The sequence below is a fragment of the Zonotrichia albicollis genome, chromosome 6 (assembly GCF_047830755.1).
Source record: "Zonotrichia albicollis isolate bZonAlb1 chromosome 6, bZonAlb1.hap1, whole genome shotgun sequence".
Classification (NCBI taxonomy): Eukaryota; Metazoa; Chordata; class Aves; order Passeriformes; family Passerellidae; genus Zonotrichia; species Zonotrichia albicollis.
Window position 1 is genome coordinate 24,804,253 of NC_133824.1, and position 13,216 is coordinate 24,817,468.

General features: G+C 33.6%; 1 protein-coding gene across 7 annotated transcripts in view; it reads left to right on the plus strand.

Moving 5' to 3' along the window:
• Positions 1-13,216, plus strand: part of RYR3 (ryanodine receptor 3) — a 193,985-nt gene that overhangs the window by 83,154 nt on the left and 97,615 nt on the right. For all 7 annotated transcript variants that reach the window (XM_014266442.3, XM_074542790.1, XM_074542789.1 and 4 more), the window contains 14 exons: positions 615-807; positions 2,538-2,754; positions 2,963-3,067; positions 3,414-3,517; positions 3,924-4,007; positions 5,298-5,457; positions 5,892-6,039; positions 6,139-6,344; positions 6,996-7,170; positions 8,602-8,810; positions 9,952-10,136; positions 10,787-10,823; positions 11,191-11,351; positions 11,794-11,959. In XM_014266442.3, the coding sequence (XP_014121917.2) occupies positions 615-807; positions 2,538-2,754; positions 2,963-3,067; positions 3,414-3,517; positions 3,924-4,007; positions 5,298-5,457; positions 5,892-6,039; positions 6,139-6,344; positions 6,996-7,170; positions 8,602-8,810; positions 9,952-10,136; positions 10,787-10,823; positions 11,191-11,351; positions 11,794-11,959 (2,150 nt within the window). The remainder of the gene's footprint in view (positions 1-614; positions 808-2,537; positions 2,755-2,962; positions 3,068-3,413; positions 3,518-3,923; positions 4,008-5,297; positions 5,458-5,891; positions 6,040-6,138; positions 6,345-6,995; positions 7,171-8,601; positions 8,811-9,951; positions 10,137-10,786; positions 10,824-11,190; positions 11,352-11,793; positions 11,960-13,216) is intronic.

Genomic DNA, 13,216 nt, shown 5'->3' on the forward strand with positions numbered 1-13,216 from the left:
TTTTTAACCAATTTCATTATTTTTGTCTTTGTGTGTAGAGTCTTTAATTATGAACTATCACATTATTTTTTCATCCAGATTTCTCTTGCATGCATAGTAAAGGATGGTTATTTTTTAACTTGCTCAATATGTGACCTATGTTTCAATGTGCAATTTTCAAGGCATCAAGACAAAATCCTTAGTTTCCCCATATTTCTCAGTGCCTTTAAATGCCATATACATCTAGGTATTCTTTAATTGCTCTGAAAATAATAGAGTGGGGCCATTCAAATGAAAGGTGTTTTAATTAGACTGTATACACTGAAGTAAATTTTAATTAGACTGTATACACTGAAGTAAATTTTAGTACATTCATTCTAATAATTCATAGTCTTGTCAATTTTATTAAAATAGTTCTAGCATTGGGTTTTGTATATAAAATATGTGTGAGCAGACCCAAAAAACTCAATATTTTTTTCCAACACTATTGAACAATTATCCAATGTCAGAAATTATCTTTTTTCGGAGAAGACTAGGAGGCATCTGTAACATATTCCAGTAGAAATGTCTGAATAAATAATTTTTTTAAATTAAACCAGCTTAAATATTCTGATTCCTAAATGCTTTTATCCTAGGTCGGGTACCCAGAGCTGTAGCATCTGTCAATCAGCATTTATTGGCATCTGATGATGTGGTTAGCTGCTGCTTGGATTTAGGTGTACCCAGCATTTCATTCCGCATTAATGGGCAGCCTGTACAGGGAATGTTTGAGAACTTCAGTATAGAAGGGTTTTTCTTCCCTGTTGTAAGCTTGTCAGCAGGTGTAAAGTAAGTACAACTCAATTTTAATTCTTTTCATTGCTGTCTTATCACACAAAATATTGTCCAAATTCTAGTATGATTTATTCTGTTTTGCTGCTTCAGTTCTGCCCAAATAGCAGCTGGAAGGAAGGCAGGGAAGTAATGATTTGTTCAGTGATGATTTCACTTAAAAGTGTCACATGAGCCTGTAAACTATTTCATCAAGTCACAATGTCTGGAAAGTATTATTTTATGGGTATTTGGTGACCTAGGGGAAATTAATTTTGTTTCATTCCAATTATCAGTGAAAAAAAACCATGTTAGAAATGCAGCACCATATTTTGCACTAATTAAGGTTCTCACTGGCTTTCTCAGCAGGGAGTAAAAAAACCTAAATCATCATGAAAACTGATACTGTGTTCACAGTAGGAAACAGAACTGATGAGAAGCAGTTTTGGAACCTCTTTACTAATATTCCCCATTTCTTACCTCTTCTGTAGATAAATTACTGAGATTCAAACTTACTGTATACAATTTATATAGCTGTCTATGTTCAGTGAATTCAGAAAATCTCCTGAAGAATCAAACAGAATAAAGGAGGGCAGGCAAAGATTTAGTAAATAAAATTCATTTATTCTCCTGGAGTGACCCTACTATGTAGCTGCATTAATACAAAACTTTTGAAAATATTAATTACTTTTTACTGTAAGAAATCTGCCAAAATTGGTGTAATTATTTTCTTTTTTTTTCATTCTTATTTGATGTTGCTTTTATATTTTGTGAGAGTATTTTTCTTTGTAGTTTATAGTAACATTATAGCTGATGTTAGCAGCAGATGTATGTTGTCATCTGTGTCTATTGCTACCAGAGAAAATACTTTTACATGGGAATCTTGAGTTCGTGAGTTAAGGAGGGTGTTCTAGGGTCTTTAATCTTTTTTAAAACGTGAACAAAATATGTTGATCTGTTCTACTATTCCTATAGGCTTCTGGTCACTCCATCTCAAAAAACGTAGGGGTTAATTTCTAGAGATAACAGGATTTTTTTCTTTTTTTTTAGCATTTGTTTACCTGTAGAGTTTGCTCACTTGAGGATCAAAGTATGCAGCTTGATAGTTTTTGTCTTTGCTGTTTCTCCTGGTATATTCTTAAATTTATATGACAAATCTATATCTGAGGAGAAAAAGAAAATTTTAGGGGTTTACAAAGAGTCTTAGTTGTGCTTCTGGAACTCATTCCCTGTTGGAAGATTCAGTATAATATTGTTTGCTTTCTTAATGTATTTAGGTTTTAGTGGTTTTTTATTTCCCTCATATGCCAAACTGTCTGCGTGTGTTCAGTGAGACTTAACTTTAAAACTTTCAAGTTATGTATCAATAGTCCCAGTAGTATTTTTAGATTAACAGTCCAATTTAAATTAGATTTGTGTTTCCAAATGCCTTAAATCTATTAAAAAAATCACAACTTACAGCCATTTGATTTTAAATGAGAAATATTTCAATACGCCACTACATTAAATAATTAATTTTGTTTTGGCCAAAAAAATTTTTCAAATATAATGGGTAGATGATGGTTTTACTGACAGTATCTGCTAGTATGAATGCTCGGTAACACTCTGGTATTTACCAAAACATGAAGAACACATGCAGTTTTGTAAATGGTAGTAAAACAAATGTTTAGGCTTCTACACTATTTATTCATAATGATAGTATATGATGATTATTTAAGAGTCTAATTGCTTCATTGAAAATTGCACAGAGTTCGTTTCTTGTTGGGCGGACGTCATGGAGAGTTTAAATTTCTGCCTCCTGCTGGCTATGCTCCCTGTTATGAGGCATTGCTTCCAAAAGAGAAGATGAAATTGGAACCAGTCAAAGAATATAAGAGAGATTTTGAAGGAGTGAGGGATTTGTTGGGTACAACACAATTTCTCTCACAAGCTTCTTTTATCCCTTGTCCAATAGACACCAGTCAGGTATGTGAAGTTTGCAGTAATGGGATCTATAACGATCTATAACTTATGTTTATTCAAAACTTAAATTCATAATATAAAATCTTCCCTCTTTCTTAGCAATTCTTCATTTGCTTGTTGTGATGCACTAAGTAAACTAAGTGATGTTGGATACAAGGTGTGGTAACTGGAACCTCTTCTTATTTCTGGAATTGTTATGCTCTTTCCTTAGATTGCTCTTCCTTTTCATCTTGAAAAGATCAGGGACAAACTAGCTGAAAATATCCATGAACTATGGGGAATGAATAAAATAGAACTGGGCTGGACATATGGCAAGGTATGTTTTGAATGACCTGTCTCGATATAGTCACCTGTATTAGGTTAACTCTCCTACCAGCCCAAATCTTGACTTGGAAATTTGAATAGGATATGCAGTGGTGGTCTATACATTACCAACAATGTGACCATGTAAGCTGGAATTGCTTATTTCATTAACTATGGAGGAGTATTTATAGTGCACGTTATAAGGAAAAAATGGGAAAAGGAGATTTATATAGTTATGAGTAGCCATCACTGAACAAAGATAAATGATATCACTTACACTGCTGCAGAGAATTTATTGAGTTTTTACTGTGATTCTTGACTCTATCAAGAAAGTACTCCTTTCTGCTGTTCTTTTGCAGGTACGGGATGATAATAAAAGGCATCATCCTTGTCTTGTGGAATTCTCAAAACTGCCTGAGACAGAGAAGAATTATAATCTACAAATGTCAACTGAAACCCTCAAGTGAGCTTTAAATAAAAAAGAAAATAAAGTTTTAATTTTTTATTTTTATTCAAGTGCATCGTACTGTTCCAAGACATAAAAACCATTAAAATATCTCTTTCAAAGATATTCTGCTAACTTTACTAGAAGTCCCAGGAAGCCAATCAGACTGATGTAGAAAAACCTTGTCTCTATAGAGACCAAATCCTTTTTGTTTTAATGAAGTGGTAGAAATCTCAAGCCTTTGATTTGTGCCTTTTTAATCTTTGAAGGGCTTATTTATTATCCTGATAAATGAAAATATTTGGGTTTTTAAATACCATTGTTTTAGATTATTTCCATGTTTTCAAATATGGTTTCTTCTGCGTATTTTTACAATGCATGAGAACTATAATGTTGTGTTTAACTAATGCCATTTTTATGCCAGAACGCTTTTGGCCCTTGGATGTCACATTGTTCATGCTCATCCAGCAGCTGAGGAAGATCTTAAAAAAGTCAAACTTCCTAAAAAGTATGTTCCTTATGGTAACAGTTACATATTATATTTATTATAAATATAAAATATTTTAAATTCATTTAAAGTATACTGGATATGAACCCCATACATGATAAGGTCTTACAGATCTCTGGTTAGGCCTTTACTTGGCTGTGATGATGTTGGAATGTGAATACTACTGTGCTGCATCACCTTCTGAAGTTGTTGAGAGGCAGAAACAGTCGTATACAGGCAATTGTAGCAGTGTTACATCACCCTAGAACAGAGACACCAAAGCTCAGTACAACATTGCAGTGCTGTTCTGCCTCATAGTAAAGAACAGTCTATTCATATGATGGTAAATCTATTTACTTGAAAGAGAATTTACCACTTTACGGAGACAGAAACAGCAAGTTGGACACTTGCCATTTCACTTCAGTTTATCAACCCACCATATGTCTTTTTGTTCTGAAAGAAATTTATCCATGAGAAACAAAGTCAATTGCTTCAAGTGAGCAGTAAAATACATATTTTTGTGATATGAAAGATGGTAATCTTAATCTTAAAATTGATGGCCTCAATTAAAAAAGTAAAATAGAGCTTTTCTCAAGATTCATACTGCAGAGAGTCTATCATAATACTGGTTTGCTATTATTCTCATTAAAATACCTACTGCCTATGTGAAACATCCTAATTAATGGAAACTAGACTTGAGCAAAAGAGAATCTGAATATGTCTAAAAAGGCAGGTTTTCCTTATACAATATGTAAGGGTTGGAGAAGATAATGGCTACTGCTGAAAAATTACTAAACTTTTTATTCAGTCAAACAGTGGTAAGAACAATAGTTAAAATTTTTTTCTTCTGTTGGAAAAAATGGCAATGAGGTCCTTACAGAACAGTTAATTAAAATACCATACTTAATGATACATAAGAGAGTTTCATAGGAAGTCATCATACAGATCTTTAAAATAGAAATTACTTGAAATGTTTAAATGACAAATATATATAAATATAAAAAGTTGTCATTCAATAAAAAATTTTGTTGCTTTATAACAACCGTTTAGGCATGTAAATATGGATCTGAGTCACATTTAATTAGCTATTGTGAAAGTAGGTGGAAAATGGATGGTCTAGATGGCTAGAATCCAATTTATATCCTATTCAATAACCAAGTGCAATGGAAGATTTTTGCAAAAGAACAGGGAGAGTAGGAGATTAAAAAGTGGGGAGAGATAATGATTTCCACCCTATGAATCCTTCATAGAAAGATTTAAATACCATAACTGGGATAGCTTGACTCTCTGTTTTGCTTTGTTGACTTACAGTTACATGATGTCAAATGGATATAAACCTGCCCCTCTTGATCTTTCTGAAGTGAAATTGTTACCTTCTCAGGAATTTCTAGTTGACAAACTAGCAGAAAATGCTCATAACGTCTGGGCAAAAGATAGAATAAAGCAAGGATGGACCTATGGCATTCAACAGGTATGAATTTCTTTACACGCATTTGGGATCAGTAAAGAATATGAGATTTTTTTATTCCAGAACATCATTTGGGAGGGAGTGTTAATTAAGATGACAAATACTGACTGCCCTGTAATAACTGGAAAAGCCAGAGGGGATTGGGAGCAGGAAAAGAAGCCCTACATATAAAAGTCTGGATTGTCAGACCTGTATGTTTACAGCTGCTGGATGTATGTGAATTTATTTCCATCCTTCTCCTTCATTCTTGTATTTAGGTTTTTGGTGTTATTAACAGATAATTAATTGAGCTTGCGTGCATAGAACTCTTCTTCATCAATGCTGCTTCTCTTCTGTAATCATTACATGATGCCAAAGTACACTCTGTCTCATTATTCAAAGTCTTTGTGATATCTAAACAGACTTTTCTTCTTGTTGTTTTTTATTATCCCTTTCAGGATCTAAAGAACAAACGTAATCCTCGGTTGGTGCCATATGCATTATTAGATGAACGTACTAAAAAATCAAACAGAGACAGCCTCCGTGAAGCTGTCAGGACATTTGCAGGCTATGGCTATAGTATTGAGCCACCTGACCAAGAGATAGGTATGTATTTTCAATAAGACTCATGGCCTTTTTATATGACATTTATAATTTCGTTTCATTATTAAAAGAGAGGTTTTTTTCCTCTGTTTGTTTTTGCAGCTGACCAAACAGTAGAAAAAGTCAGCATTGACAAGATACGATTTTTCAGAGTAGAACAATCCTATGCAGTGAAGTCTGGAAAGTGGTACTTTGAGTTTGAAGCTGTGACAGGTGGAGACATGCGTGTTGGCTGGGCCAGGCCAGGCTGTCGACCTGACATAGAGTTGGGAGCTGATGACCAAGCATTTGTATTTGAAGGAAGCAAAGTCAGTACACCTTTACCTCTTTTGATCTACAAACAGGCTAGACAGAGGGCTACAACACAGGTTTCCTCTGTGTACTCAACATCAACTACCAGCATGTTTTTGATTCGCATAAAGATATCTCTGAGCTCTGTTTCACAGTGGATAGTACCTCCATTTTGGTTCTGTCATAAGATATGCTAACAAAGAAGTGTTGGTTTGTAGGTATCTTCCTAGGCTGTATCCAAGTACAGAAGTCTGCCATGATTATAAACAAGATACAGCACTCACTTCCATTTTTTATACATGATGTTTTAGGAAAATCAAAAAAAAAGGTTCTTTATTCACTGAAAAAAACTCAGTCTGTTTTCCTTTTTCTGTTTTTTTTCTGCTTTCTGCATGTACTTTCTTCTCAAGCTTGACTTCTATAGGACTAGAAGGATGACAGTGTGTAAGAAGTTGAATCCAGTGAACAGTAGTTCTCAGGTTTCAAATTGCTGAAATTAGGGTGCCTTAGTCTCTCTATGTCCCTGTTATCTCTAAGGCAAAAATCATGATCAGTACTGTTTACAAATTACTTTAATATCTGGAAAATAAAATATCTGGGTTTCTTAATTTATTTTGTATTTGTTTTTTAATTTACCACTGGATTTATTTCCTTGGTTTTCCATTTAGGGCCAGTGTTGGCATCAAGGCAGTGGATTCTTTGGACGAAGCTGGCAACCAGGAGATGTAGTTGGTTGTATGATAAACTTGGATGACAAGTCAATCATCTTTACTTTGAACGGAGAGTTGCTTATAACCAGTAAAGGTTCAGAACTCGCATTTGCTGACTTCGGAATAGAAAATGGTAACTTCCCCTTTAAAGTCACAGGGTTATTGGAAGACAAAATAATAAAAAACAAACAGAAAACCTAGTCTGTCATGACTCAGTGAACTGAGAAATCATATTTCACTGATATGAGCCTTCAGACTGTGCTAGCATTACTTTCATAAAAAGTTATTTTGAGAGTGATTGTGTGGCACAAACTGAATTTCTTTTCTCCTTCAACCACATTAATGGGATTTCAGAAGTCAGAGTGGATAAATTTTCTCAGTGTTGCTAGGCTTTGTCAGGACTTCAATGCTGTGAAGAAGTGATAATAATAAGCATCCTGTAAAAATTCCAAAACCTGAAAATATAGTCTCTGATAATCTCACTGGAGTGTAAATATACTATGTTCATGTCTGCAAAGGACAAAATGAGTACAGTGCGGTGAGAGTTTGTATCAAAAGAAAGATCTTTGCAACGTGAGTCTAATCTTTATTTTTTTTTCTGTCCTATTCATAACTTATCCAAATATCCCATTTTCCTGGGATGTTTTTCCTCTTCAGTTTTTGGCCTTTGGTTTTTCAAAAAAGTAGTATCTACATGACTCTAGTAAAAGAGTTGTGGAATATTTTCAAGTGGATTTGCTTTATGTTTTCATTTACTTTTTCTTTGTAAATGTATCGCCTCCAACCAGTAATAGCTTTTATACCTGTTAGTAATTGCCAGAAAACTTTGGGTTGCTCACTGCTCTTCTTTGATCTTACCATTGATAGAGTTTTTATAAAGGCAAAGAATGAGTGACTGCCTTAACAAAGCTATACTCAAGTCTCAAAATTTAGAAGATAAAATGTCTCCTTTAGAGGTTGAACTGTGGGCTTTTCCCTAACTTTGCTCCAAATTTTGTTTTTTTGGGAAATGGTGAAATAAGTCAACAGCCTTTCATCCCTGTCTAAACATATATGGAGATCAAAAAGTTGAGTTATAAAAAATGCTAGCATTAAAGGAGTGTGTATTTGTCCATTGTGAATGATGGAGGAATGAATACTGGCAAAAAAATTTGTACCTACTGATGATAAAATAAATTTTAAGCAAATGTATTGAGATACTTGAACCTCATCTCAAAGTTCTTTTGAAAATTTGGCACTCTCAGAAACCATATTTAACTTCTGTTAATAACTTTGGTCTAGCCAAGGTTGGCTACCAGTGACCTTTTTTTTGCATAATGCCATGTTTATTAGTCTAAAAATGAGAAAGATAACAAATTAAATTGGATAGTGCCTAACTTCTCAGGTAGCAATTATATTGAACATAGACATTGGTATTTAAGGTGGCTTTAAATTCTTGTTTCTGTCATCACTTCATGTGCATTACTTGTAGGAGCTAAAGTTTAGTTCACATTAGAAAGATTGAAAATAAAGAATGTCTGGTTTTAAACCAAGTTATTAAGTTTTGCTGGGTTTTTTTCTATAGGTTTTGTTCCAATTTGTGCACTGGGTCTATCTCAGATTGGTCGCATGAACCTTGGAATGGATGCCAGTACATTCAAGTATTATACGATGTGTGGCCTCCAAGAAGGTTTTGAACCTTTTGCTGTTAACATGAACCGAGATGTTGCTATGTGGTTTAGTAAACGCTTACCAACATTTGTCAATGTGCCAAAAAATCATCCTCACATTAAGGTAACATTACATGTCAGAGAGACACCTGTTCAATGATTGTTTGTTTAGCAAGCTGAGACATTAAACCCTTACTAATGCTTACTGTCATCAGATAGTTTGTCATATTACTCTATTAAGTAACTCTTAGATAATTCCAGATGATCTTGTCCATCTTCTTTTTCATTTATGGTAGTATGGATTCCTATAGATATACCTATCTGGTTTATTATGTGACTTAATTTATGTTGGGGTCAGCTACTGGAAGCATGTTAGCTATGGGGGTTTTTTGTATTCTACCTTACATGCACTTTCACTTTCTAAACCTTTTCTACTGTAAATTTTTCTTAAATATCTAAAAATTGTTCAGCTGAAGTCTGAGGACACTTAAGTGTACCTGTGGTGTCACAGATTCTTTCATTGTGATGCACCAGTGATAAGAACTCCAAAACTCCCTAACTAATCTATCCTAGAGCAGAGTAATATATTCTGCCTTTTCTATAAATTTTTTTCAAATTAATATATTCCAAAGTGATATGTTTGAGTTCCTGAGGAGACTTTTTATTGCAATCTCTCTAGGCAATTTATTTTAATTTAGGTATAGCCAATTATTCTCCAATGATTGTCTCGGAAAATTTCACTGAATTCCAACTAAATTATTTCAGCCTTTTTTTTTATTTGATCAGGATTATTTCATCATTATTCCTGACTTTAAAATATTCCTATCACTGAATTTGAAAATGCACTTTTTCAGCTCAAGGGAAAGTAATATCGAACGCAAAGTCCATAATGACCCTCTAAACAATTCTAATTGATTTTTCTTCTTTTTGTGGTGGAAAATTACTTATTCCTGCGATGCGGTTTTTTAATGACTCGCGTACTCAAAGTTAATTAGTTTAATAAACTGTATTTTTAATTTTTTTTTACTCCTGAATGGAACATTTTGAAAATATTTTTTGTAGTCAGGAATCATACTGAATCTGTTGATTCCCTTGCTCTTCAGGTTAAATTCAGTGTCAGAGAACAAAGCTGCATAGTTTTGAAGATAATTAATTATGAAAAATTTAAGTTTGCTCTTTCAATTTTCTCATCCTCTAGTAGCTAAATGGAAGTTTTCAGCATTTTGTTGGATAGACTTATTTAAAAATATTTCTATTATTTTTAGATATGGAGAATTGATGGGACCATTGAGAGTCCACCTCGGTTAAAAGTTACTCACAAAACATTTGGCACACAGAACAGCAATTCAGACATGATATATTGTCGTTTGAGTATGCCCATTGAGTTCCACTCATCATTCAACTTCGGCATGGGTGTGGAAAATGCCTCCTCTGATGTTTTCCAAAAACGGTTAGACTTGGGTTTGGTTATCCTACTTCATGCTTTCAGTGTAAATGTATTGTTATATTATTCTTTATTATTGTATACTCAAAATTTCTGTGTACTAAGAACAGATTACCATGAAATGCTATGTCCAGACAAGAGAGAACCTTTTCTAAATAAGTGCATCACAAGGTCTATAGACCTTTGCCTAAGCAGCTCCATTTTTTTCTGAATTATTATGATTTGCAAAAGCTGGTCTGGAAAACCAGCTCAGAGTCTTTTGCCCTTTGGATTATTGCTCACCAACATCATTGCTCAATAGCTCATTGCTAGCAGAAAGATTTCTAATTCATTAAAAGAAAAAAGATTGTGGGAAAGGTTTTTAAATATACTGGGTATTAATGGACACCTCACCTTTCTGAGTTACCTCTGTCTTTATTTTACTGCTCTAAATCTGACTCTGCTCCCACTCTCAACCTTAATTGCAATCAACTATTTTACTTGTATATTTGTATCCTGTACAGTCTTTGCTAATGCATACTCAGTACCAAGCAAAGCTGGTTAGCTAGTAAGCTGACTTACAGTAGTTAGCTTTTAAGTATACTTAGCCTAATAATGACTAATTTTTCACTGCTTTTGTTTTATTTAATTATTCACTGATTTTCCTTTATCTGTAGAAAGCACAGCCAAGAAATTGCTCCTCCTTCTACTACAGTAAGTAAATATGTTGAGATGCTTAGTTCTTCTGAAGTTTTGAAGTAGATTTATTTGTGGCAACATGTTCATTAGAAATCAATATTCATTAGAAATCAATCTGTTGAAAGAAGCCTTTTTGATAATTTTTTATGATACAACACTTTATAAATAATTATGTCCAGAGCTGCGTTATTTGCAACTTGTGTAAACATAAACCTCATCAAATTAAAACACTAGTCTGTTTTTTTTTATTAAGAGTATTTAAAATTACTTATTAGAAGAATGTGAATTACTATTATTGAAGTTTGATATACAGGAGATTTGATTATTCCTTGATAAAATACTTTAAATTTCTGTTACTAATATGCTCTTTTCCTCCTTTCAGTATTTTTACTCACTACGGATATTTGCTGGCCAAGACCCATCCTCTGTCTGGGTTGGCTGGGTAACACCAGACTATCATTTTTACAGTGAGAATTTTGACCTAAATAAAAATTGTACAGTGACAGTTACTTTAGGGGATGAGAGAGGCAGGGTTCATGAAAGGTAAGGAATTATTCATAGTGTATTGAAGTTTTTATTTTAATACTGTTGTTTAAAATTCAGATGTTCATAAGCTCGATGATATTTTAAATATTAATATAAACTAATAAGAAAATTGATTATGGAGTATGAGTTTTCTGTGCTCATCTATATCTGAATGTGTTTTAGATAGACATGTTAAAGTGAATTTATCATTAATCATTTTCTTCTTGCGAAGAAAATTTCTTTTGGAAAGAATTTTAAATGAAAGGCGCTTCTTTAATTTAATATCTGTATTTACTCCCTATGGATGAAACAGTTTGTTTAGCTGTAACTAACAAGTGCACACAGAAGCCTGTGAATTTTTTTCATAACTATGAAATGGAAAAAAAGGTATTCCTCCATTGAAAAATGCATGTCCACCAAGTTCAGTGTGACCTATGCTTTGTTCTTGTTACTCTTTCAGTGTGAAGCGCAGCAATTGCTACATGGTTTGGGGAGGAGATGCAATTGCTAATTCCCAGAGATCGGGTCGCAGTAATGTTGATATAGAAATTGGATGCTTTGTTGACCTGGCTACTGGAATGGTGTCATTCACAGCCAATGGAAGAGAGCTTGGCACTTGTTACCAGGTATTATCAAATTTTCAGGAAGCTACCTAGTAAGATTCTTGTTTTTATGCTACTTTTCCAGGAATCTAACTGGACACCATTTGTATGATGATAATATGTTTTCCTATATCACTCTGATTTATCCCTCTTTTTTCACTCCTTTTAAGGCTATATTTTTTGAGTTGTTTCAGTATGTTTGGATAAATATTTATTTACGTCTCTGTGCAGTTCAGAACCTTGATTAATAAGGTTAATTCTTTAAATTGTTTTTTCAACTGAATCTATTATACAATAAGGGGAAATAAATATTTAAACTAGCTGAAGGTCAAAATTAGACTTTATATATAATTTTTGATATGAATTAAGAAGAAAAATTTACTTCATTATTACTAAGGTTTGTGTCTTCTGCAGATAGCTGTGATTTAGTAACCTTGTGATTTGATAAGCTTCAAAACCTAAAATTCAGAGATGCATTAATACAGAAAGCCACAATAAGTGGGGTGAGCCCTAAATGTTATTAATACCATCAAAACATGATGTCATTTTAAAAGTGGATCAGTGATTGGCAGGAGTTTTGAGCACCAGATTGTTGAGATTTCCTCTCAGTAAGATCAGTTGTCTATAGTAAAGCACTTACTGTGGAAGAGGTTGTCCAGTATTAGCAAGAGTTCATTGCTTTCTTCTATGTCAACCCCCTCAAATGTGTAATACAGACAAAACTGTAATGTTATTTAACTGGATTTAATGGAACTTTTATACTGACTCCATTGAAAACAAATGTAGCAGGGCTGCGCACAGCCTGTACGTGGGGGTGAGAGGTTATGTAGTAGTTGTGATTTTGGAACATTTTGTAATAGTAACCAGTAACTTCAGTGTCACGCTGGGAAAATATTGAATGTCAGCACACTGGCAAAAGAAAATTGGTGGTTAAAGTGCTTAAGCTTTGTTTTTTTTCTAACCAGATACAAATAAGTACGAAAGCTTCTAAGCAAACCCATGAAACTTTGGTGTGTTTCTTTGCAGTGGTTGTTTGTGGGGTTTTCTTCATTGACAGCATTTAGCTGTTCTTATCTTGCTAGGAGATGTATGAAAAGACAGGTGTGGAAGATGCATGTTATTGAATTTAGTGTAAATAACACTATCAGGTTTTTCCTTGTATGATTTACAATTAATATAATCATGTTCTATGTACTAAATGTAAAACTATCTCACAAAATACCATTATTTCTCCTCTGTTTCTTCTCTTTTTCAAAGAAAAACACCAGAAGTTCTTTTAGG